We start from the raw sequence: 25,732 nt of genomic DNA, 5'->3' as shown, positions 1-25,732 counted from the left end.
CGGGCAGGGATGCTGGGATGCTCTTTCAGACAGAGGAGGTGCTGACAGCTGAAGTCAGGGGTATTCAGCCAGCCGTGAAGGGTTTCTGAGGCATGCTTTAGGCTTCTGTTTCCTGGCCAAACCAACTCAGGTAGGACCAGAGCCATCACCCTACACAGCCACCAGCTCTGCTGTTTGGGGGCTTGTTTTGTGACCTAACACTTTTAAAAGAAATCCTGAGAAAGAGACATCCCAGAAAGCAGTGCCTGATTCACACGCACAAAGCATGTGCAAAATGTCAGATTGTTTTTGTTTTTGTTTTTAAATCTCAGAGTTTTTGAAATAGCACGTAAAGTAATGGGCTTTTTAGGGCCTTTTCATATACACGTTGTCTTGTCCCTCTTCTTCCCCAAACCCCTCCCATCTCTTTGCCCTCCTACTTTGGTCCTCTTCCTCCCCTCCCCTTCCTGTCACAGATATTCCAGAAGTCTCTTCCCTGCACCCTTTCCACAATAGAAACAATGTAGGAGGCAGCCCTGGAGGAGGAGGGAGGAGGAGGGGGGGGAAGGAGCAGCCTATGACAGGAGAACACTGAGGGCAATTGATGTTCATTATATATGTACATGAAATGTCAGGATGAAACCCATTAGTTTGTACAACTAATAAGGCCCCAAAAGAGGACAGTCTCTTTTCCACTGTCACAGTCCCTTTCCTAGTTTCACGACCAAGACATGCACACCGCCCACAGGTGACCTTTTCACAGGAATCACATATTAGATATCCTGCATATCAGATATTTACATTATGATTCATAACTAGCAAAATTAGTTATAAAGTAGCAAATAAATAATAATTTAATGGTTGGGGGAATCACCACAACATGACAGGCTGTATTAAAGGGTCACAGCGTTAGGAAGGTTGAGAGCCACTTCTCCTGTGGGTTCTTTACTTCTGTAAATCAACAAAAGCAGGCTCTGGCTGAATCAGTAACAGACAGTGTTGAGTGCTATAGCCCTTAGCTGAACAGTCGCAAGCAATCTTGCTGTCGAAATCACCCAGTTGCTTTATGATGTTTGCACGACTAAGTGTTTCAATAATTTCCATTGCACTCCATGCGAATGTGTTTCTAGAATACTCTTCCAGATCCTCTCTGACTTTGGCAGCTGCACACAGCTGGCCTGTGGTCTCAGAGGTCTTACTTTTGCTCTTCCTCCTGCAGGCAGAATGCATCCAAACTAGCACGGGGACATACAGTTGTGTGTGCCAGCGGGGCTGGACAGGGAACGGAAGAGACTGTGTGGAGATCAACAACTGCCTGCTGCCTAGCTCCGGAGGCTGCCATGACAATGCCACCTGTTTATATGTAGGCCCTGGGCAGGTGGGTGACTTGGGGAAGAAAGAAAAGAGGAAGCAGGATTCCAGTTGTGACTTTTTTTATATCACAACCAGAGAGGTGCTTTGGTTTGAAATTGCTATGGCTTTGCCCTTGGTTGTAGTAGGAAGAATGGATTGATTATCATAAAGAGTCTGAGACATCAGTGTCACTGGGATGCCACCTTACATCTGTGGCCCCAGAGAGGTTAGTGGTAGGTTAGTGATTTCTTCTGTGCCACAGAAAAGCAATCAATCTGACTATGATTCACATAGAGTCAGAATTCAGGGAAGCCTCAGTCACCCCCAACCCATGGATCACACACATGTATCCAGAACATTCTATAGATTGCTACCTAATTTTAACTGGCTTCATTTCATGAAAAGAAGCAGAGGCTACTGCCTGTGAATTAGAGGGTTATAGAAGAAGAGATATAGAGATACTGACTACATTAATATTTTGGCCATGGAAATGATAGGTCCCCACTCCCCGTCTTCCATGTGCCCTCTCCTACCCCAAAACAGTATAGGCGTGCTCCATCGAGTCAAAGGAGCACAAGGCCTAGACGGTAAGAACCAGGACCTCCCTCTCACAACCCTTTTGATGATGATACAGCTTCGCAGACTTGTGTTCTAAAGCCGGACTCTATTAAACCTTCAGATGATTTGGTTGAGAAATGCACGTCCCCATGAGACTGAGCACAATGTAAAGCCTAACCTTGCTTTCTGTGATGGCTCCAGTCATTCCACCACGAGCCTTCTGCTTTAGACAACACATTCCCTCGTGTGTGTCAGGAACTTAGATCATGCATGTCTTGGTTACTTTTCTGTTGCTATGAAGAGACACCATAACTAAGGCAACTTAGAAAAGAAAGCATTTACTTGGGGGCTTGCTTACAGTTTCAGAGGGTGAGTCCATGACCGTCATGGTGGAGAATGTGGCAACAGGCCAGGCATGCTGCTGGAGTAGCTGAGAGCATACATTTTATCTGCAGTTTGGAAGGAGAGGACAGAGAGAAAGAGAGAGGGAGAGGGACAGGGAGAGGGAGAGGGACAGGGACAGGGACAGGGAGAAGGACAGGGGCAGGGACAGGGACAGGGACAGGGCGAGGGAAAGAGAAAGAATATGAAAAAATAAGAGAGAGAGAGAAACAGACTGGACCTGGTATGGACTCTTGAAACTCCAATGACATGTCTCCTCCAACAAAGCCATACCTCCTCCACTAAGGCCACGCCCACTAATCCTTCCCCCAAACAGTTACAGCAACTAAGGACCAAGCATTCAGATACATGAGCCTACAGGACCTTTCTCATTCAGACCACCACAGACCACAATGGTTGCTACTTAGGCAGTGACAACCAGGGGTGGGGAAAGTATGAGAATATATTTGGATCACTGGGAAGTCTGTTGGTTTTAATAGAAAATCCAATTACCTGTGCATTCCCGGAGAATAAAAAGTGACAGTGACAGGGCCATGGAAAATTAAGTAGCGGCTCTCCAGAAAATGAAAGGTGGAATTACCGTAGGATCCAGTGACTCAACTGCCGAAGAGAATTAAAAGCAGGGACTCCCAGGCATGTTTGTGTAACCATGTTACTAAGAACATTATTCACACTAATCTCTGACACGTGCTACAGCTCCTAGATGAACTTGAAGACTTTATTGGTGATACCTCTTAGATGAAATCTGTGTGTGTGTGTGTGTGTGTGTGTGTGTGTGTGTGTGTGTGTGCGTGTGTGTGCGTGTGCGCATGTGTGGTTTATTTTTATTTTATGTGCATTTTATTTTGCCTGTATGTCAGTCAGTGTGAGGGTGTCAGAAGCTCTGAAACTGGAGTTACAGACAGGTGTGAGCAGCCATGTGGGTGCTGGGAGTTGAGCCCGGGTCCTCTGGAAGAGCAGCCAGTGTTCGTAACTTCTGAACCATCTCTCCAGCCCCTTAAATGAAATCTCTCATGGACTCAAATTCATCAAGGCAGAGAGTAGAAACACAGCTACCAGGGTCTAGTATGGAGATGGAGTTACTCCTGAGCAGGTGCTTTCAGTTTGTGGAGATGAGGAAGGTCCTGGAACCACATCAGTGATGGTTGGACAGCAGCATGAGTGTGCTTAATGCCCCTGAATTGTCTATTAAAAATGGTTACGACAGTAAATTTTGTCAGGTATGCTTTACCAAATTTTTTAAGAAGATGAAAAAGGAAAAACAGAGGTCTAAAAGAAAAGTTGAGACTCACACAACCACAAAGACTGTGTGCAGTTGCTGGGGTAAAGTTGGGGCTCACACAACCATAAAGACTGTGTGCTGCTGCTGAGGTAGGTGCAGTGTGATACAGGGCTCAGAAGGATGTCTGTCAGGCCCCAAGTTCTGCAAAGTCTCCTGGGTAAGGGGTGCCCTCCAGCACTTCAGCCTTCCTTACCCCTGCTCCCCTTTAGGCACAATAGATTAGAGTACATCTTGTGATCATGTCCACCAAAACCCAGGATTCCTTTACTCTTGTTGGCTGAACACTTTCCCATCATTTCTCCTCATTCCCATCTCCTCATGCCCATGCTCATAACTGCAGAAATCAGGCCCTAAGGCCAGGATGCTCGCAAGCAGGGACAAACCCAACCTGAAGCTCTATAGTGGGAACCTGGGCTGAAGAAATTAACCATGTCTTGTTATATAAACCAGAAGAGGGAATAGTGGTATCCCCAAAGCCAAATGGAGTACATTTTCTAGAGAGGGAGAGAGCAGATGCTAGCAGACAAAAATCAAACAGATGTTTACATGTCTGCCCTATGTTTGACTCTTCCTGGGAACCACTGAGCTTGGTTGTGGGCATAATAAATAGCTAGGGTCAAGGCCCACAAGTTACCCTGTAGAAATGATCTGGTGTAAGGTGACAGATCATGTGAGCGACCAAATGCTAAACACCTTTAAACTGATGCCAAATGAGCATGTGGTGTGCCGTTGCTCTGAGTGTCTACTAACTGTTGCGCTATTTACCCTTCTGATTTCTCTGACAGCAGCACCTTCACATGGGTCTAGTGCAAATGCTTTCCAATGAGCCTCCAAGAATCTAATCACAGAGGAGGCCACCATAGACTCATGCTCCTGAGAACTGAGTTAACAATTGCATCTTTGCTTCATTTGTGTTACCAGACTGCAGCTGAGAAAAGAAAACAAAGATGTCTTGGTGTCCATATGCATTGTCTAGGACTTACTATAACAAAAGTACCACAAAGTGGACAGCAGAGAACAATAAATATATTGTCTCAGTCTGGTGGCCAGAGTCAAGGTCAGCTGGTGCCTCCTTCTGAGGATACTAAGGAGAGAGAGAGACCCTGTCCCTTGCTCCACCCCTAGCCCTGGGTGGCCTACTGGCCATCTTGGGTTGGGCCATCATTACCTAACTCCCAACTTCACATTTGTACAGCATTCTCATTGTGCATACATCTCCTGTTTTCAAATAGATGCTAGTCCATTAGATTCAGGGTCTACCCTATTTAAATATGACCTAGTCTTAAGAAACTCCATAATAATTACCCTATTTCTAAATAAGGTCATATTATACAGTCCTGTAGGTCAGGATTTAAGCATGAATTTGGGGTCGAAGAACACACTTCAGTATGTGCAGTGTCTATATCCTCTCCCACGAACAAGTGATAAATGTCCTGAGGGGAAATGGAAGAGAGAGAGTGTGTCTCTATAACATATTTAGGAAATCAAATAAACCCCGTCTAAAATTGCCATCACTAGTTTGCAGTTGATTGGAAGGATTATTAGACAAACTAAATGGTTAATAACTTGAATATCTATGAATGTTGCTTTTATAAGACAAGCATGTTTAGATCAAATATATGAAGGGTTAGGGTTTGGGGACACAGAGGTGCTGTTCTAGTAGCTGATGAGCTTGGGTTCCACCATGCACATAGCATGCTTGGGTTTTATATTATTATAAAATATTATACATGAGCATATAACATATATCCATTTGCCTTATAAAGCTTACAGAACAGGAGAGACTGTCAAAGATAAAATCCATACAATGGAAGTCCATTTGCTTCTTCCCACCACTGAACGATGTTCTATCAACCCTGACTGGGGTGTATATATACTTTCAAAATCCATCCTAAACAACTCTTCTGCAGTAATGCTTCTCCAGACACACTCCCTCACTGTGTTCCTCTCTCCTGACATTTTCCTTCAATTGGAATGCTTTCCCTGGCTCTCTCGTCCTCTCTCAGGGACCAGTGCCCCACTTCTTAAAGAGTATTCCTAGAAGAACCTCCCAAGCCCACCCCATCCCCTCTGAACAGTAGTCCAATCCCATAAGCACATCACAAGCCAGTGGCTCCACAAAGCCCCAGGTCTCTCATTTTCCAGCTTGTTAAGATTGGACCTTCCCTGTTTACCTTTTAATGGATTTCTGCCGTCCTCTAGACTCATGATAATTCCCAGAACATCTGTTTTGTTTAACTCAATTGAAGAAATTCTTTTACATCATTTAAATGTCAAAATATTACTTTTTTATGGAAAATAATTAGGGAAATAAAACAGCAAGTTAAATCTGAGCTGATGTATTTTTTTTTCCTTCTGGCCTTTCCCATGGCCAGGTTGTTAGTTTCCTGTACACTGAAGTCATCTACTGCAGTTTCACTGGTTCAGTGTCTTCCATTAGTATGAAAAATTTCCCATTTTATCATGACACTGCCATCATCATTCTTTATTGATTAGCTGCATACAACCAGACCACAGAATATATATTTGAAAGTATATATTCTGCCCATTGGGCAAGTAAGGGCTGGAATACAGCCTGCACCCTGCCCACTGGAGTAGGGGGCTAAGCCCTCAAAGAAGAGGCACTTACTAAGCTACATGAAGCTACATCAGCAGCTGAGCCATATACTGTGGGTTGTCTATGCAGATGTGATATGTTGAATCTCATTGGGGAGGCATTATCTGAATTAAGCAGCATCTTCAAGCTAGCAATAGCCTTGTACATGGCTCTCCACCAAGTGGATAAGCCATGGCTCACTTGGCTTTTCTATCTGGGTATGGGAGGTCAGCTCTTCCCTTGTGATGGCCGTGAAGTCTAAGCTCTCTTTATAGGCCTTGGTGAGGTCCAGAATTTTAACAGAAAGTTTAAAAAAGGCTACTGGGCAGCATGATGTGAATGTTGTAGTACTCAAGTGTGGCTGACTATGCGCAGTGACTATGTAACACTGATGTGTCTGGAGTCTAGAGCTTCTGTTCTTTAGGCGGGTTGAATGGCAATGGTTTCTGTAGTCCGCTTTTCAGTGTAATGGAGGGCAAGACTTGAGAGCACTTGCCTCAATAATCCCATCTGTGTTCTGGAAATTGCAGAATGAATGTGAGTGCAAGAAAGGATTTCGAGGAAATGGAATTGATTGTGAACCTATCATTTCATGCTTGGAACAAATAGAGAAATGTCACCCCCTGGTGAGTTACCTGGTGCTTCCCTTTGATATTAAACACATGGAAAGTTCTCGAGAAAGAACAAAAAGTAAGTTATGTGGTCGCTTCCTGCCGCGATCATAAAATACCTGAGCAAAACACCTTGAGGAAGAGGCTTTGTTTGACTCCTGGTTTCCAAGGCTTCGTGCATGGTCACCTGGCTGCGTGGTCTCTGGGCCGTGTGTGGTAAGGGAGAGCATTGTGGTGAGGAACATGGAGTGATCAGAGTGCCTCACTTCATGGTGGACAGGAGCATGACCCCATGGGTGTATGCCCAGTGACCTACTTCTTCCACCTCGGCCCAACCTCTAGAAGCTTTTCTTCCTCTCAGTAGTGTCACCAGATGTTGAACCCATCAATGAAGTTGTGTTGATGAAACCAGAGTCTTCATGCTTTGGCCACTCCCCCCACCTCTGTACACCCTGCATAAGGGACCACACTTTTAACATGGTGTTCTTCGGGGAGGATACTTCATATCCAAACCCTGACAGCTCTATCTTGCCTGAGCCTAACCATGAACAAAGTCTCTCACCTTCGAAGAGCTTCCCTAAGCAGAATTCGAGCAGCGATTGCAATCTCCACTCTATTTCAAAGCTTAAAAGCAGCAGCTTGTGTTGCCAGCAAAGATGCTAGGCAGCGGTTGAATTTGAATCTAAGATCCACAGAGAATAAGTTTGGGGCAAAGGTTCAGTGTGCCCAAAATATTGCACAAGGTGAGTTTATATATTCATCATCTGTCTGAACATCAAATTTAACTCTTTGGATCTTTCATTTGCTAAATCTGGCAGGGATGAAAAGAAAGATTTGTTGTGACTAAAAGCCAAAGGCACGAGCATCCTGCTGTAACACTGATGTATCTGGGTTGTTTCTACCATCTTTTGGGGGTGAACTTGCAGCGGGGAGTTTGTTGTAGCTTTTCCTGTAAAACTGTGGATCAGACTCAGGGCCAAGTGCAACTAGTCAGGTGCTCTACCACATGATTGCAGGGTCTGAATTCCAAGTTCCATCTTAGAGCTGACCATCTCACAGATACATATGAGCTGGGTCTAACATCTTAGATGGGAAAGCAAGCTGTCTCCTCCATCTTGGTTTTCTCAGGCCACCTGCCAATATACTTCGTCTGGTGTTTGGAGCTGTGTTTGCCAAGAGGGCTATGAAGGAAATGGTGTCCTGTGCTATGGAAATGTGCTCATGGTAAGTCCCTAGTGAGAACCTCAAGTGCAAAGTCACAGACAGAACACAGAGCAAGAAAATGGACGTTTCAGCTCAGACAGCCTTAGACATGCTCCATCTACAGACCCTTTGTCCAAGAGATTCTTAGATGAAGGCAGCTGTTTTTCTATAGATACCTCATGTTTGGTGGGCCCCTCATTTTCACAGGCTATAGCAGCTTTTTATCTGGCACTTTCTGCACACTAACTAGTCCTAAAACTTTTATTTGCCAATTTGTCTCAAACTTCCCAAGTGAGCAACTGATCTCCCTCTGCTGGGCTACATGGGATAGCTGCCTTAGTGCCCCGTTGGGTCCCATGCCTCCCATGGGTACCCAGAACACCCTGGGTTTACCCATCCTGAATGAGGTCATATGTGTGTGTGTGTGTGTGTGTGTGTGTGTGTGTGTGTGTGTGCACGCACCCATGCACACGTGCTCAAGAAAATGCCTTCTGTGTACCAGGTGTCTTTCTAGGTCCTTTATGCAGCAACATCTCATTTAAACCTCACAACAGTTGTCTAGGATTAATGTTGTTATGATGCCCATTCCACAGGTCAGTAAGCAGAGGCTAAGCACACTTACTTGCCTGAGATGTTGGTATCTGTCCATGTGCCAGGTCCAAGACTTAACTACCAGTAGAAAGTATTTTATCCATGCAGTATAGGTCACACCCAACTGGCACTTCTCCACCTCACTCTCCTCCTGCCCTGAACTCTAATCTCAAGGGTGAGAATAATTCCTCATTCCTTGGTCGCTCATATTTAAACTTATCAAAATCCTGGGGTTTGGTGCCAGATTAAATAAACAAACAAATAGGTGGACATAATTGCTCCTAGGTATGGTGGAGGAGAAGGTTTATTGTAAATAAAAGGTTAAATATAGCCAGAGGCAGAGATATCTGGGAGAATCCAGAGTGAACATGGCCAAACTGAGCAGGGCCATAGGAGAGGAGAAAGGAAGGGAGAGCAAGAGGGGAGATGAGCCATGACCCAAGAGCCTGGGTCAAGAGGTAAAAGGGCCAAAACAACCAGCTTAGCCAAAACTGGCTGGATTCTATAGGGAAAAGCAGCTGGGGGAAGGAAGGGTAGCCCAGTCCCTAGGCTGGAGAGTTCAGGTAGGGGGCAGGGTATGCCAGCCTGGAGAACCCTGTAACAGGCAAAGATGGAGGGATTCCAATGGGGGGATTCCAGGAGAAACTGCCTGACCAATGTCAGCTTTGAAACGCTAATAGGCACCACATTAGCAGTTTGTCCAGGTTTGAGACCTAACGCTGACAATTTTTTTCCTCACGCCTTTTGTTTTTCTCATACAGTTGGGTTCTTGTTCTTTTTCTCCTATGAAACCTTTATTCTAGAAATACCCTAGGACAGACAGCCTGGTAACCAAAAGCCACTCCATGCGCCAGCCTGCAGCTCCATATTGGTTCTGACTAGAGGCTGCTGAGCTCTGGGTACCTTGTAGGTGGGTGGCTGTGTCTTTTACCAGCAAGCTAAACTTAACTCAGTCTAACAAGCATGTCCTAGCTGTAGCTGGTAGGTCTGTACACACCAAGATAGCTATGATCCAAAATTGTTTTATGTAAAACATTATCAAACCTGGTGTTTGTAGGGTTTTTTCCTTTGTAATTATTCTTTCTTATCCAGTTCTCAAGTGTGAACTTTGTAGATAACAACATCATTTTGTAGTGCCAAAAGATTGGACACGCCTATCTCTAAAACAGCAATTCTCAATCTGGAGGTCACAACCCCTCTGGGGGTTGACTGACCCTTTCCCAGGGGTCACCTAAGACCATCGAAAGTCACAGATATGTATATTACAATTCATAGCCATGGCAAAACTACAGTTATGAGGTAGCAATGAGAACAATTTTATGGTTGGGGGTTCACCTCAAAATGGGGAACTGTATTCAAAGGTTGCAGCAGCGTTAGGAAGGTGAGAACCACTGCTCTAAAGGATAGGCCCCTGAGTATGAAGGCCTCCAGCAGCTCCTGCTCAGAGGCAGGTTCCCATCTGCCTGGGGAGAGTGTGGCTGCAGATGACAGAGGCTGCCCAGAACTGCCCTGAGATAACGTTTCTGTGTTCTCTTTCTCCTTCGGCCCTCCTTGGAACAAATAAATAAGGAACTGTCGTTTCTCTCTGAAGCAGCTGTATTTTACCAGTGGATAAATGTGAGTCCCCGAATTTGCACTTTAGCAGTGGGAATGTAAATCGTTTTAGAGATCTGGAGTTTGTGCAGTAGAAAACTGGAAATGTTGGGGAGGGGGGTTGAGGGGAGTGTCCTGCACAGCAGCTCCCCGACCTTGCCTGCATCATGGGGCACCCCACCCCAAGAGACTCTGATTTGATAAGTCAGGGGCTTGGCCTGGACACCAGTGACACCATGTTTAGCCAAGCTAGAAACTGCTTGGCCCAGGTTATGGTGGGGTAGCTGGGTTCTAAGCAACTCAAATACACAAAAATAGCATTATCTATCACCTAGTTCTTTCTTTGGAAGCTTAATGTGATTTATGTCATAATTCATTAAGATCTGGACTTATGGTTGACATCTGGGAAACTTAATATGCTTATCTCTATGCTTACCATATTAAAAAGGCTTACTCTTTACCCCTGGAGAGGATCAGACAGAGTCTAACCTCACACTGCCCCAGTGTCTGGACCTCCGTCCCCTTTAACTGAATGGATTAGGGTGTCTGACCTAGCCAGACAACATAACAAGAGTGTTTGTCCCTTCAAATAAGTATGTGCCAATACAGGTCTTGTTCAATCAGCATTCACTCAGAGAACAGCTCCCTGTATGTTGCAGAACATTCTAGGAGCCACTTGTTTCCACAGTGGAGGCTCTGTGTACAACACTCTCCCTAGAGGCAAGGCACAGGACTGCTCCCTCTCTCAGTATGTTGGCTTCCCTGTAACCACACCATACACAATCTCACCCTGTATAAGTGTACCCAGCCCAGCAGTAGGCTGGACAGGCCACATTCTCCCGCCCCCAGCCTGCTTTAAATGCTGTTGTGTTAGGAATTAACATCAGTTCTGATTGAAGTATTCACCAGAAATCAGCAAGTTCTACAAACCAAAATTTAGGGGGTTGGAGTCAGTTTTTAATTTTTGGGTTTCTTTTTTCATCTAATTGTTGACATAATAATAGTCTTTCTGAGCATGCATGAGACATAGTTAAGTTTGGTTCAGGCTTTCATTCTCTGCAACTTCCTCAGTCTTACTCAAAAGACATTGAAGAATTCATAGTCCTTTGTGTGCATGTATGCATAACACACATACACACACAGCAAGATTATTCATCTGGCTTTTCATTCAGACTTACAATGACAAAGTATGGCCCAATTGGGATAATCTGCATTGTTATAAAGATCCACATTAAAGAGAAAAAAGATTGAGTCTCACAAGAGAATGTAAGACATCAGCCAATGGCTGGGTGGACTTGGGGAGGGCAAGCCTAGTGCCTTCCCAGCATTCCTGGAATTGCATCCCATGTGAAGCCATCATCTCTGAAAGCGTATAAGTCAGCCCACTCATCCCTAACAGTCCTCCAGCCACTTTCTTTTCTCTGTGATTCAGAATGCTTCTCTGCAGTCCATGCTGTCTGCCACCTCTAATCTCACTGTCCTCGTGCCATCCCTGCAAGCCATCAAGGACATGGACCAGAATGAAAAAAGCTTCTGGTTGTCACGGAACAACATTCCAGCCCTGATAAAGTGAGTGTCATTTACCTTATTGTCTTAATCAGGGTTTCTATTCCTGCATAAACATCATGACCAAGAAGCAAGTTGGGGAGGAAAGGGTTTATTCGGCTTACACTTCCATATTGCTGTTTATCACCAAGGAAGTCAGGACTGGAACTCAAGCAGGTCAGAAAGCAGGAGCTGATGCAGAGGCCACGGAGGGATGTTCTTTACTGGCTTGCCTCCCCTGGCTTGCTCAGCCTGCTCTCTTATAGAACCCAAGACTACCAGCCCAGAGATGGTCCCACCCACAAGGGGCCTTTCCCCCTTGATCACTAATTGAGAAAATGCCTTACCGTTGGATCTCATGGAGGCATTTCCTCAACTGAAGCTCCTTTCTCTGTGATAACTCCAGCTGTGTCAAGTTGACACAAAACCAGCCAGTACACTTATTTTCCATGCTATGTGGCTGGCATCCAGGGTGATCATTCCTTAGTTCAATATAAAGAAGCCACATGATCCTTCCCTTCCTAGGATGTTTCTAGCAACCCTCCCCTGGGTCAGGAAAAGTTATCTGTTAACAGCTGACTCTAGGCCAATGGTCCTCAACCTCCCTAATGCTGTGACCCTTTAATACAGTGCCTCAGGCTTTTGCTACATACATGTGGTGACCCCCAACCATAAAATTATTTTTGTAATAACTTGCTACTTCATGACTGTAGTTGTGCTACTGTTATGAATAGTAGTATAAATATCTGATATGTAGGATATCTGTTACCCCCCCAAAGGAGTTGTGGCACACAAGTTGAGAACCACTGCTAAACCACGCAATGTGCTTTGAATATCATTCAGTTAACACTCTCAACCCCTTTGAGATGGGTGTTACAATTATTCCCATTTTACAGATGTGAGAAGTGAGGCAGAGTGGTTAATGGCTAATTCCAGCTAGGGCTGACCTCCGCAAAGGCAAATGTAAAGTTTAAGTATGGGAGAATGTGAAGTTTGAATATGGTCATCGGGCCCCAGAGCTTATTCTCCTGTTTAGTGATACTACCTTGTGCATGGCTATTTGTGGTCCTTATTATCTGTTTTTCAGATACCACACACTACTAGGCACATACAGAGTGGCTGATCTGCAGACTCTGCTACCCTCTCACATGCTAGCGACATCCTTGCAGGGAAGCTTCCTTCGCCTGGACAAGGCAGATGGGGTAAGAACTCTGTCATCCAGCTGGTTGGAGCACGATACCTTTACACATGTTGTCTTTCCTGAATTTTGGAAAATTTAAGGAAGATAAAAGAGGAAAAACCAGAAAACAACTAGGCTACAGTAGTATATTCATTAATTTTCTCGTTGCTGTAATCGAGTATCTGACAAAGGAACTTAAGGGTTTATTTTGGCTCACAGTTTGAGGGTACGGTTCATCATTAACAGGAAGTCATGATGGCCAGAGCTTAAGGCAGATGGCCACACCGTCTACAGTCAGGAGAGATTAATCAGAGGGTCCGCAGCTAGCTTTCTGGTTTTTATAAAGTCCAGGACTCTAGCCCATGGACTAATATTTAAGGTAGGTCTTCCCACCTCAATTAACCTATTCTAAAATGTCCCTTATAGACATGCCTTGGGGCTTCTTCTATCATGATTCTAGATCCCATCAAGTTGAAGATCAGCTATCATAAAAGGGAAAATCAGTTTCCTCCAACGGAGTGTCCCTGAGTCTATCAACCATACTCCAGAGCAGGCCAGGAGTTGTTGAATAACACAAAATGAATCCCATGCTTGGTTTTGGGCTTTTTGTTTATTGATTTTGTTTAGTTTTTTTCAGGGGGGAGGCATTTTTTGTCATGCTGCTTTTATATTTGTTTCAATTTTCATATTTTTTTTAAAAAAAAGAACATAAAAATTAAGTGAGAAAGAAAGGGGAGGATCTGGGAGGAGATGGAAGAAAGAGAAAATATTATTAAAATATATTGTATGAAAAAATTTTAATAAAAAGGCAAAAGGGACTAGTTCATGAAAGCAGTAATACAAAATGCAGACCAGCAAGCGGACATCACCCTGAAATGGAGAAGGGGAGTCAACACCACATCTTCCATTCATTCTAATGTATACTCAACTAAGCTCCTGATGGAGTCATAGCAGTAACTGGATGTTGTATCAGTTACTAGACTGCAAGCCTAGAGTGAGCGCTTATTCTGCACATGCATGCATCTTCATGCTAGAGCCAGGGCACTGGAAGAGTAGAGCTTCAGAGAAACACATTATTTGGCATTCCCAGAGTCTTGTCAAGAACTCATGTGCCAATTCAGTGGGAAGTGTGGCTTCCCTGCTGTGAAGGGTCAAGGGTCAAAGTTTGGCTAGCAGGCAGTGAGGACTGCTGCGGCCATGACTCATCAGGCAGAAATGGCTTAGAACTTCCCAGCTTCCTATCAGCCTATAATAAGCACTAGGAAAAGAATCCATTGTGAAAGCCTAAACACCAGGCTCACTGGCTCATGTAGAAAGCAAAAAACTTGAATGTGTGGTTCCATGGATATTTTATAAATCTTCTTTTGTAAGTCTTTGGGAATTCCAATGACACCCATGTTATATCCTGAATTGTTTAAATAAAAATATGACATAAAGATTTTGGGTACAACTGGACATCATGCAACGTGACTTTAACCCCAGGCCTGGGGAAAGCAGAGGCAGGTGAATCTCTGTTAGTTCAAGCCCAGCCTGGTCTATATAGCAAGTTCCAGGCCTGCCAGGGATACACAGTAAGACTCTGTCTCAAAAAATAAATATTCCTTAATAAAAGATAATGGTACAAAGATACAGCTAGTGAAAAAGAATACATTCTGTGGGGTATTGCACAGCAGGATATATCTGCTTAACAACACTATAGTATATAAATCAAGAAGTAAGTGAGCCAGACATGGTGCTGTGGAACTGTGAGGCAGTCCAAAGACTGAGGCAGGAACATTACAAGTTCAAGGCCTCCCAGGGTACAAAGTGAAGTCATAGCCAGCCTGGGCAACTTAGTGAGTCCATGTTTTAAAATGAAAAGTTAAAAAGGGATGAAGATGTAGCTCAGTGGGAAAGCGCTTGCGTGAAGTCCTACATTTAACCTCCAGTGCTCCCAGATAAATCAATCAAAGAGCTGGAGGAGAGGATTTGAATGTTGTCATCCTAGGAAGAACTAACTGATGCAGATGACAAAGAGCCTAAGTATACTAATTAAATCATTGCACAGTGTGTACAAGGTACCGAAGCACTACACTGAACACTATAGGTAAGTATCGTTAATTTTTTTTTTAATTTACAACCTGACTTTGTGTATACTCTATAGTGTGGTCACTGCAATTAGAATAATCCATTAGTGTTCTAAATCATCAATTTTCTTAGCTATAGTAACATCCACCCTGGCATGTCACAGGCTATATTGGTCCCAAAATAGATCAATCAAGGCCCTGACCTGGAGGAGATAACCATCAAATGCAGTTTTCTTAATTCCATTCCTGTGTCTAATACAATTAAACAATATCCCACTTTAACAAAAAGAGATACGGCAGGCGGGCTGGTGTGTTTCCACAGCCTCTGTACACGGAACTTCCGTGTTCACAGTTCCCTAAGATCCATGAGGAACTGGTAAACAGGCACTGTTTAAATTAGTTTATGGTGATTCCTGCTAAAAAAATAAATAAAATAAACAGTCCCACAGAACAAAGACTTCTGGAAGTCCCAGGCCAAAGTGTTGGCAAGAGTTGGTTCCCTGTGAGGGTAGCTAAGGAGATGGATGCCCCAGGCTACCTCCTTGGCTCACTGATGTCCATGTTACTATTTCCCATACATTTATTTAGTCCACTAAGAGTGGAATAGACTTGACAATCAGAGTACATCACTCATGTAAAAGAAAGCCATCTTCTCATTTGGGTAGTATACATGTGTGTCTATTTGTTTGTGATAGCTAATGGGTCACAATTTAAAGGGTTTCGCGGCCTAAAACTGTGATTACTGCTGCTCAAGAAGTAAGAACCCCTAGAGGTAACGCAACCCTCAAGTATACTCATCTTCCCACTGTGTTTGTACTTTCAGAATATCACAATTGAGGGGGCATCCTTTGTGGATGGTGACAATGCAGCCACAAACGGGGTGGTCCACATCATCAACAAGGTAAAGATGCCCTTTACCCAATAGGCAGAGCTGTTTTCCCCTCTGTGATGTCTTCCTATACAGTACTGTTTGGGCAAGTAAAAAGTACTTAGCCTTAGTACTTATCGAAGGAGCTTCTAATTTGATGTGCTTCATTATTTTTTTCTAGACTCTCATGGCGACTCTCTTCATTTGATCAGACTTTGCTATAACTCAGCCCACCTGTATTTGCAGTGGGGCCTCTGTCATATGTGACCTCCCATTCATATTCTTTCTTGTATATGCAAATATCTTAAGAGGCATAAGTCTAAAATCAAGAACAAGGGGAAAGCAATTTGTTATCACTATTTACTCCCCTCCCTGAACTACTGTATCCTAAAAAAAAAGGGGGGGGGGAGAAAAGCCTAAGAGGAAAAAAAATAAGAAAGCACAGAAAAACTACTGTAAGATTTCCATTTTTTTTACATAAGTCCAAATTCACTAGTATTTATAGGTATGAAAAAGAATAAAAAATGGGAAGTGAGGGGAGGGCTGGAGAGATGACTCAGTGGTAAAAGTACACTGACTGTTCTTCCAGATGTCCTGAGTTCAATTCCCAGCAACCACATGGTATTCAATGCCCTCTTCTGGTGTGTCTGAAGATGTCAACAGAATACTCACATACATAAAATAAATAAATATTTTTTAAAAAAGGAAAATGGGTTTATAAGCTAATCCATAATTTCTCGTTACTGTATTAGGATCTTCATTTTAAAAGAAACTTCTTATACAATGGAAATGTTCAGAAGGTAGAAGGCTAGGGGAACTATGAATTAATTGCATTTTAATTAAAATTGTTCTCACTTAGCATTTATATATTCAATTTTCAAAAGTCTTAATTCAACTATTTCTGTTCAAAAGAAAGGCTCTTTATAAGTCTCCATGTTTTTCAAAGTCCTTACAAGTCTGCATTATCTAGAGACTTTAAACACAACCCGGTTAAGCCAGAGATTTAGCACTTACAGGAAATTAGGGTTCCAAGTGACACTGCTTATCAATAGTTTTTCTTTCTCGTCTTAGCTTTTCAGAGTACTAAAATCCCTTTATAAAAAATTTAATTTAAAAAAACATAAAATTGGACCAGGGAGGTGGCTCAGTAGGTAAAGTGCTTGTCACACAAGCTTGAAGAGTTGAATTTAGACATCCAGTATCAAATAAAAGGCTGGGTATAGCTTAATGGATCTGTAACCCCCCAGCACATCAGAACAAAAAAATCCTTAGCCAGCTAGTTTGAAATGCTGAGCTCCAGGCTCAGAGAACACAAATACATACACATTCACCTTTTTCCCCCCTTCTTACATATTTTAGATAGACACAAGTTCCTTAGTAATATGGTACTTCAACCCACCTCTTACGCTGAGCTTATAACCATGGGATCTGTCTTAGTCAGGGTTTCTATTCCTGCACAAACATCATGACCAAGAAGCAGTTGAGGAGGAAATGGTTTATTCAGCCACACTGCTGTTCATCACTGAAAGAAGTCAGGACTGGAACTCACGCAGGTCAGGGAGCAGGAGCTGATGCAGAGGCCATGGAGGGATGTTCTTTACTGGCTTGCTTCCCCTGGCTTACTCAGCCTGCTGTCTGTCTGTCTGTCTGTTTGTTTGTTTGTGTTTTGAGACAGGGTTTCTCTGTATAGCTCTGGCTGTCCTGGAACTCACTTTGTAGACCAGGCTGGCCTTGAACTCAGAAATCTTCCTGCCTCTATAAACCCAAGACTAATAGCCCAGAGATGGTTCCACCCACAAGGGGACCTCCCCCTTGATCACTAATTGAGAAAATGCCTTGCAGCTGGATCTTGTGGAGGCATTTCCCCACCTGAAGCTCCTTTCTCTGTGATAACTCCAGCCTGTATCAAGTTGGCACAAAACTAGCCAGTACAGGATATTAAGGCCCAACCTTTCTGTGGCCTTCCCACACAACCCATGTCTACAGAAAATATGTTAAAGTGATGGTCTGAATTTGAGCTTTTGACTAGCTATATAACCTTTTGGAAGTCATATAAGCTCTACACGTCTCAGTTATCTTCTTTGGTAAGGATTACTTAACACCTCCTACTTCAAAGATTGCCACTAAAAGGCCCTCAGTAAATGTTGGCTTGATTTCCTTCTTCCTTTGAAATTCCATGGGATTTTCTATACGAAGCTTATGTGGCATAACCACCAATTATCCAATACTGATGCCTGTTTCCTGATACCCCTTAGTGGCTATATCCTGGAGGCATGTGGCCACATCTCTGTGTCCCTCATGAGAACCAGCACCTTGCTTTATGTATAACTGGAATTTCTAAAGATCCATTAGGCTCCAGGCACTCTGCCAAGTATCAACCCCCACCTGGTGTCCCTTTTGTTTTTTATAACACTAAAATGGTGAGTGCTACATTGTCCTCGAGTTAAAGATGAGACAACACTCCAAGATAAGGAATTGGGTGAAGGAAGAATTTTTGTGAACATGAAAAGTTCATGATTGTTCTCTTCTTAGCCTTTGGATTGTGCTACTCCCTCAAGAACTTCTCTTGTCAACTGGCATCATGCCACCTTTGCTAGTACCATGATGTATGGTTGCATAGGCTGTGTGCTGCATAAAGGTGGAGCCAACAGGTGAGTGGAGGTGAAGTCCAGCCCACAGTACTTTGCTTGTTTTGTACTCATCTAGAGTTAAAACTCAAGGAGTAGATTTCCGAAAGTCTGGCCTTCATAAATGTATATTGTTGCAACACAAACATAAAGCCATCAAGGTCCAGCAAACCATCTCCTCACAGTTCTAAAATCTGTTATGCCTATCTAATTCAAAATCCCCCACCCCACCCCACTTCGACTCTGTTATATTACTAAGGAAGCTGTAGAGAGACAGAAGGCAAAAATAAAAAGAGGCTAGGTCTGGTTTTATGTGGTATCTTAGTTAGGATTTCTATTGCTGCAGTGAAACACCATGATCAAAAAGCAACTTGGGGAGGAAAAGATTTATTTGGCTTAGGCTTCCCTATATATGTTCACCATTAAAGGAAGTCAGAACAGGAACTCAAACAGGGCAGGAATCTGGTGGCAGGAGCTGATACAGAGGCCATGGAGCCATGCTGCTTACTGACTTTCTTGACATGGCTTGCTTAGCCTGCTTTCTTATAGAGCCCAGGACCACCAGCCCAGGGATGGCACCACCCACAATGGGTGGGGCCCTGCTCCATTAATCACTAATTAAGAAAATGCCATACAGGCCTGACTCCAACCTGATCTAATTGAGATTGCATCCTATCAAATGACTTTAGCTTGTCAAGTTGACACAGAACAATGCATCACAGGAAGGACCTTATTTATTCATGGCCATCTTGTCACCCATTTGTATGAATGCCAAAATGCTACATACAATGGGATACAGACCCTTATAAGGGTGGAAACTACTACATCAGAGTCCCTTAACTTTGCAGCTGCTTGGTTTGGCCACAGGGAAACTAGGAAGTATAATCTTTCAGCAGGAAACTATCAACCCTAGCACTAAGAGGATATAAAATGTAGGGCAGGGTCATTATAGCTGTTTTTTGCTGAGGAGGATCTTTGTCAGAGGAGGTACTTCTACGTCCATTTAAGAGAGTCTTCAGGTCACATAGTCTTAACTTACTGGGCTGCAATTAATCATGCAATTGCCGTCTGAATTCTTGAAAAGACTTGGAAAATAATTATTTTTAAAAGTAAAACCAGGTGATTTTCTAGGAGGGTTGAGGAATAGGGAGAAACAGTGGGTTGGTGAGAGGAAGTAAACATAGAATTGATTTAGGGCAACTGGCAACAGTGACTAGTCCCATTGCCAGGACTGCTGTATAGACATGAGCTAGTAGTAACAGGGAGCTATAGAGCATCAAGTGAAGGGACAGGGAAAATAGAGGACTAATGTAAAGAACTGTATCCAGCCTGGGGTTGAAAGGATGAAGGGTCCCCTTTAACCATTTTCTTCACCACATCTAAAAGGTCTACTGCAGATGTATCAGTAGCTGATGTAGGGTAAGAGCTCTTAGGAGAGCTTATGCAGAACATTTTATTTGGGTATAGGGCGAAGTTCAGTACGTAAAATATTTAAAATATAGGATAAAAACCTAAATGGGTAATAAAGAAGAAAGAAGCAATCCAAGGAAGAAAGCTTTCAAAAATTCAAAAATGTTTGTCTTCCTCTAATCTAGATGCTAGAAACAAACTACAAAGAAACCAGATAGCAAATACTAAATTTCTAGGTCTCCTGATCTCTGTCACTATTCAACTCTGCCTTTGTAATACAAAACTGGCTTCAGACAACATGAAAAAGAAATGTCTAAGACTGTGTTCCAAAGTAAACTTTATTTTTTGGCAGTAGCATAACAAAGTTTAATTCACAGTAAACACTATGAAAATAGAAAAAAAAAACCAATAACAAGTTCTCAGAATTGACAATGTGTCCCAATAGACAAAGAAGATTCACAAGTGCCTAAATATATGTTACAAATATTACAAGCAAATGCTACATTTAAAACACTGCAATACTTTCTGGAGCCCCACACCTTGATACTTCACTTAAAAGGAGGCAAACTCCTCCTTTGCACATCGAAGGGCAATGAAGCAGATAGATCATTCTCCTGACAGAGGAACTACACCCTTAGGAAGGTGAGCTTACCTTAAACCATGGTAATGAAATAGATGTAACAATTTTTTATTCTAGGAATATAACACAGGATAGTTGAGTTGACTATTAATAAACAGGTACTACTCCTTCCCCAGGCAGTTCTATAATACTGGCTGGTCTATAATACTATACACTATGCTGTTGCTTTATACTGTGTGGAAAACAGGGTTTGACATCCACGGAACAGTAATACAGCAACACAGATTCCTCAGTAATGCCTGAAGTCCTCATCTGGATACCTGGGCCAGAGGAAATCCAATATTCCCAACTGTAACACATCTATTAAGTTATTCCTACCAGGAAGAAAGAGTTCCTGGACTACCCCTTTCTTCCTAAGCCTGAAACCTGTACTCTATTTCAAGAAGGATCCACATACAAGGGCAGGAATTCTATACATAAGTCCATGACCCTTTCTTCTTACTTGCTTATGAGCAGTTCAAGTAAGAAAGAACTCTGTGTGTATGTTTTCAAAGTCTATTCTAAAGGTGCTTAAAATTTGTCTTTATCTTTTAATTAAGAAATGACTTGTCACTATAAAGTTCACAAGGGAATGCATCGCTGCCCCTTCAAACACTTGACTTATAAAAAAAACACATTTTGTGCTACACATTATAACCCTGAGATGGGGATATTTTTCTATGAGTTGTGTTTTTTAAGCTTTCAGGACAAACCTGAAAATATAAATCAAAATTATAATATGGTAGTCAAATACTAACAGAAGTTAATATTCAAAAATGTGTTCTTAGAAAGCCACATACATAGCAGTGCCCTCTTCTCTAAACACTGCTGTGTCCTTGGCTGCTGCTTCTAATACTCCAAAACAATGCTCTGACTTTTAACTAATCATTTACAAACAAGCAAAAAGTTGCTAAAATGAAAAGACAAGTATTTGTAGACTTCAAGTTTTTATCATTTGGAAGCTACTAGTAATAAGGAATATATGGAATACCAAAACTTAATTCACATGGTAGGTGTGGGGGTCACTTAGGAATAACTGTTAAGAGACTGAACTACAGGAAGCAGTTAACATGTTAACATTTGGAGTTAACATTTACTTCCTAACCTAAGTATTCCTGAGCACCTGAAACACAGAGCAAAGGAGAGTACCAAAGTCAGCACAAACTACTGCCTAGGACTTTAAACTGAGTTTTGTGGTTCAAAGTTTAGTCTGTGTTTAACATTTTTAAGTTCAGACATATCAAAACCTAGAAGTACTGAGGGTCTGTGGACTTCTACTGCTTTCAAGCAGATATATCTTCTTGTTCCAAAAAACAAAGCCACATTAATTTTTTCCATCTTCAAGAATAAAGACAACAGTTCTACTTCTTTTCTGGTAGGATATGGTTTCTTATGGAAATAATCTTTAAGAAACTGCTTTTTTTTCTCATGGTAGTCTTTGTATTTTTGGGGATCTAATGCTAGGATCTGGAGTAAATCATCATTGACCACTGGTCCCTGAGTTGTGCTTTCATGCCTCTGTCTCTTCAAAGGCACAGCACTAGTCCCTTCTTCCGGACCTGATGCTGCATTACCCTTTAGTACATGCAAGGAATCTTTCCCATCCCTCCTATGGTCATCTGCCCCCAAATGGCCATCTGGCCACTTTCTTTTTATAGGACAGGTAGAATCAGGAATCTTTTTCCCATTAACGAACTGTTGTTCACTGCTCTCAACAAAACTGGACTGAACTTGCTGGTCTGAGCTGTTACCTTTAATAGCATATTCACAATACTGCAAATGAAGTGAGATGGCTGCCATAGTCAGGTTTTCAGAATAGACTCCACAACAATGGACACACCTGAACGCAGGAGAACTGAGCAATGTATAGGCCACTGGCATAATATGGTGTTTGTCCTTTAAATGTAACATGTAGGCATTGGCTATCGTGAATGTGCTCAAACAGAGGGGACAAGTCAGCTCTTGTTCACTGAGCTTAGGTACAGCCTTAGCCTGAGGCCTCACCTTAACATACAAGGGCACCAGTGATGTGGAGTATATGCCTGAAAGGATAGCCAAGCAGATCTCCTGTTCTCCAATCTTCTCTTTTGGCAGACTGATAATGAAATCAAGATGGGGGAACAAGAGGTTGCCATTAGCATCCAGGCTTAATTGGGAGGCCCTGTTATTATAATCCAAACACAGCTTCTTCCTCCCAAGGTGTCTAATTCTGCTGTGCTCCAAAAGATCCTGAATGTTGTGGAAAATATATGGGCAAAACAGGCACTCTAAGCCATGTTTAAATAGGTGGTACATTAACTCCTCCTCTGAGACCAAGCATTTGCAGAAGAGGCAACGCATGGCCTTCTCTCTTGTCCATTTCAGAAATGGTGCACACACTGCCAGATTTACTGGCTCAAGTTTCTCACTGGAGATAAACTCACTTTCTTTGTGAGCCACTTCCATGTGAGCCTGGTAGACATTACATGGAAAGAACACCTTGCAAACTGGGCAGATTTTCCACTGGTTGGCTTGTCTGACCTCAGGTGAAGAGACCTGAACAAATATGTTCTGGTCTGCAGTGCTTACCAGCCCCGGGGAGGAGGACAAGTTGGGTAGAGCACTGGACATCTGTGTACCCACACTAGGGGATAGGAATTTGTTGGGCACCTGGGATGGAGTGATAGTCATGAGGCTAGCACCCTGAAGAATAGGCAGAGTGGCAGGAATGGGGTCCAGCATGTAAATGGGCTTCCCATTAACCTGTGTTCCTGTCGGAAGGAGCTTTCTAAAACCAGAGCCTGACTTGAGGAACATGGTATTCTGTGAAGTTTCAGCTTTCACTGACTGACTCACAGGAAGCATGCTGGGGCCAACAGACTGATTGAGCTGAATCACACTGCATCTAACTGGTGGACCTGTAGGAAGGACCCCTGATGTAACAGGCTGACCCAGCAGAGGAATACGAGAGCTCACACCCTGGTTTACAGGGACATCTGAGACCACCAGCTGTTTGGAGGACAGCAACCCAAATGATGCCAATTGATCTGCAGGGAGAACCCTAAAGGACACTGTCTGACAAGAGGAGAGAACCTGTGATGAGACTGTCTGACTTACATGGAGAACCCTGGACTGAACTGGTTGGCCAGTGGGAAGAACCCCAGAAGCTGCTGTCTGTGCAGGAATCACAGAAGCAGGGGTCATCTGACCTTCAGGAAGAACTGCCAGTGAGACCATCTGACCCACAGAAATAGTTCCTGGTGATGTGGTCTGCAGAATCCCATTACTGACAGAAAGACCAGAAGAAGGGGTACCTGGCCTGGTCAGTCTGCTTGTGGCCTTCACTGGCCTGCTAGTAAGCCCCACTGATCTGACTGGAGGACCCACAGGTAGACTTGTAGACCCCATGGGCTGTGTTAAGGGTAAAATCCCAGGTTGGATGGCTTGACTCATTAGATTGCTCATTCCAACAGACTTATTCACAGGCCCAAGTGGCTGTACATTGGCAGAAGTCACAGGTTGGGCCAAAGTCACTGACTGTACCATGGCTGGACTTGGAGTGTTCTGTGACAAGGCAAGATGGGACCAAGGTGGCTTTGCTAAAGAAGTTGTGTGTGGAGCCCTACTGTTTGGTGGTCTGGACAAGCCTGCCTGTGGCTTTGGAGCAAAAGCCACTTGCTTCAGAAACCCAGACCTCTTGTTGTGTTCTGAAATCACAGACCTCAACTTATTCTCCAAATTCTTGTGTACATCTGATGTTAAAATATGGGTCATCAGCTCTTCCTGGCTACTCACAGTGGTACTACACTTTTTACAATAGAAACTTTCAGGTGGTAAAGTGTTTGCCCCAGAAAGAGCAGCAGCTATTGGCTGCTGCTCGTCTTCTTTAGTTTGAAGGCCAATATAGGCATTCAGTAAAGAATGAAAATGGGTGATCAGCACATGCTTCTTCATGCTACAGAAGGAAGTGTTGGAAAAGTTACATTTTAAACAGGTAAAATGTTTTATATAACCCTTCAGTGACTTCCCATTGCCCAGAACTTTCTCTTTGGGGTTGTGAACTTTCCCAACAGGTTCATGGAACAACCAGAAGTGTCTGCTCACCACATCGGGCCGAGAAGCAAATGAGCAATCTGGACACTGGATCTGCAGCTCTTGGTCCACCTCATCTTCATGACAATGATTCAAATGATTTCTGAGAGAAACAAGCACATTTGCTGAGTAGTTGCAGAGGCTACAGCAGTATGGCTTGGGTCGGTATCTCATTTTCTTCCTGACAAGTTCTCTTGAAGCAATATCTGGCCAAGACGTATTATAAAAGTATCTGTCACTTGGGCCAAAGCCTTCAAGGTCCTTCAACAATTTTCTGCAGCCATCGAGTCCAATAATCTGAAGGGCGCTCTTCACCCATGGTCGCATACTTCTGATGCAATCCAGATTCTCCACGGGAACTTGAAACATTTTTGAAATGTTCTGCCCTGCAATAAGGGAGCCTCTGTCTCAGTGACATAGTTCTCAGCCATGGGAAGCTGGCATGCACCCGCCTCCTACCACCTCACTCACCATGCCCTCAACTCTTCCCAGGGGCCTCCTGTCACACACTGACTGCCTTGTGCCACATCCCTTTCCCCTGCCTCCAAGTCACACTCAGACCTCCTCGCACCCAAGTCCTTCCCTGGCCTAAAGTCACACAGGGGTATCCTTGAGCCACAGCCCTTTCCTTGGCCTTCGGTCCCACACCGACCACCCTAGTCTTTCCCAGGCCTCCAATTATCCATGGGAGTCTTCACACCCCAGTCCTCCAGCCTCCAGTCACTTGCCTCCCTGCACCCCAGTCTTTCCCTGGCCTCCAATCAATCAGGCACGGAACTCCTCACACCTCAGCCCTTCCCCTGGCCTCCAGGCAGCCACTGACTGCCTCGCGCTTCAGCCTCTCCAGGGCCTCCTGTCACACACAGGCCTCACGCCCCCGTACTTCCCCGGCCTTCCACTCACACACTGACTGACCGCCTAGCACACACCTCAGCCCTTCCCGGGCCTCCAGTCACATACACGGGCCTCGCGTCTCAGCCCTTCCCGGGCTCCAGTCCCACGCTGACCGCCTAGCACCACAGCCCTCCCCCTGCCTTCACGTCACAGCCCTTCCGGGGGGCCCCCCCGTCTCACACACACATACACACACACACACACACACACACACACACATGCCTCGCGCCACAGCCCTTCCCTGGCCTCCAGTCACACATTGACTACTTCGCACCCCCGAAGCC

The 25,732-nt window shown here is 43.8% G+C and overlaps 1 protein-coding gene and 1 pseudogene across 1 annotated transcript in view; one reads left to right on the top strand and one right to left on the bottom strand.

Moving 5' to 3' along the window:
* The window catches only part of Stab2 (stabilin 2), a 169,965-nt gene that overhangs the window by 72,663 nt on the left and 71,570 nt on the right, over positions 1-25,732 (top strand). The window contains exons 25-31 of the mRNA XM_021173976.2: positions 1,199-1,357; positions 6,701-6,796; positions 7,910-8,005; positions 10,145-10,192; positions 11,601-11,737; positions 12,801-12,915; positions 15,783-15,860. Of these exons, the coding sequence (XP_021029635.1) occupies positions 1,199-1,357; positions 6,701-6,796; positions 7,910-8,005; positions 10,145-10,192; positions 11,601-11,737; positions 12,801-12,915; positions 15,783-15,860 (729 nt within the window). The remainder of the gene's footprint in view (positions 1-1,198; positions 1,358-6,700; positions 6,797-7,909; positions 8,006-10,144; positions 10,193-11,600; positions 11,738-12,800; positions 12,916-15,782; positions 15,861-25,732) is intronic.
* LOC110303069 overlaps positions 20,212-25,732 on the bottom strand; it is a 21,081-nt pseudogene continuing 15,560 nt past the window's right edge.

The sequence above is a fragment of the Mus caroli genome, chromosome 10 (genome assembly GCF_900094665.2).
Source record: "Mus caroli chromosome 10, CAROLI_EIJ_v1.1, whole genome shotgun sequence".
NCBI classification, from domain to species: domain Eukaryota; kingdom Metazoa; phylum Chordata; class Mammalia; order Rodentia; family Muridae; genus Mus; species Mus caroli.
This window is presented reverse-complemented; position numbering and strand designations above follow the sequence as displayed.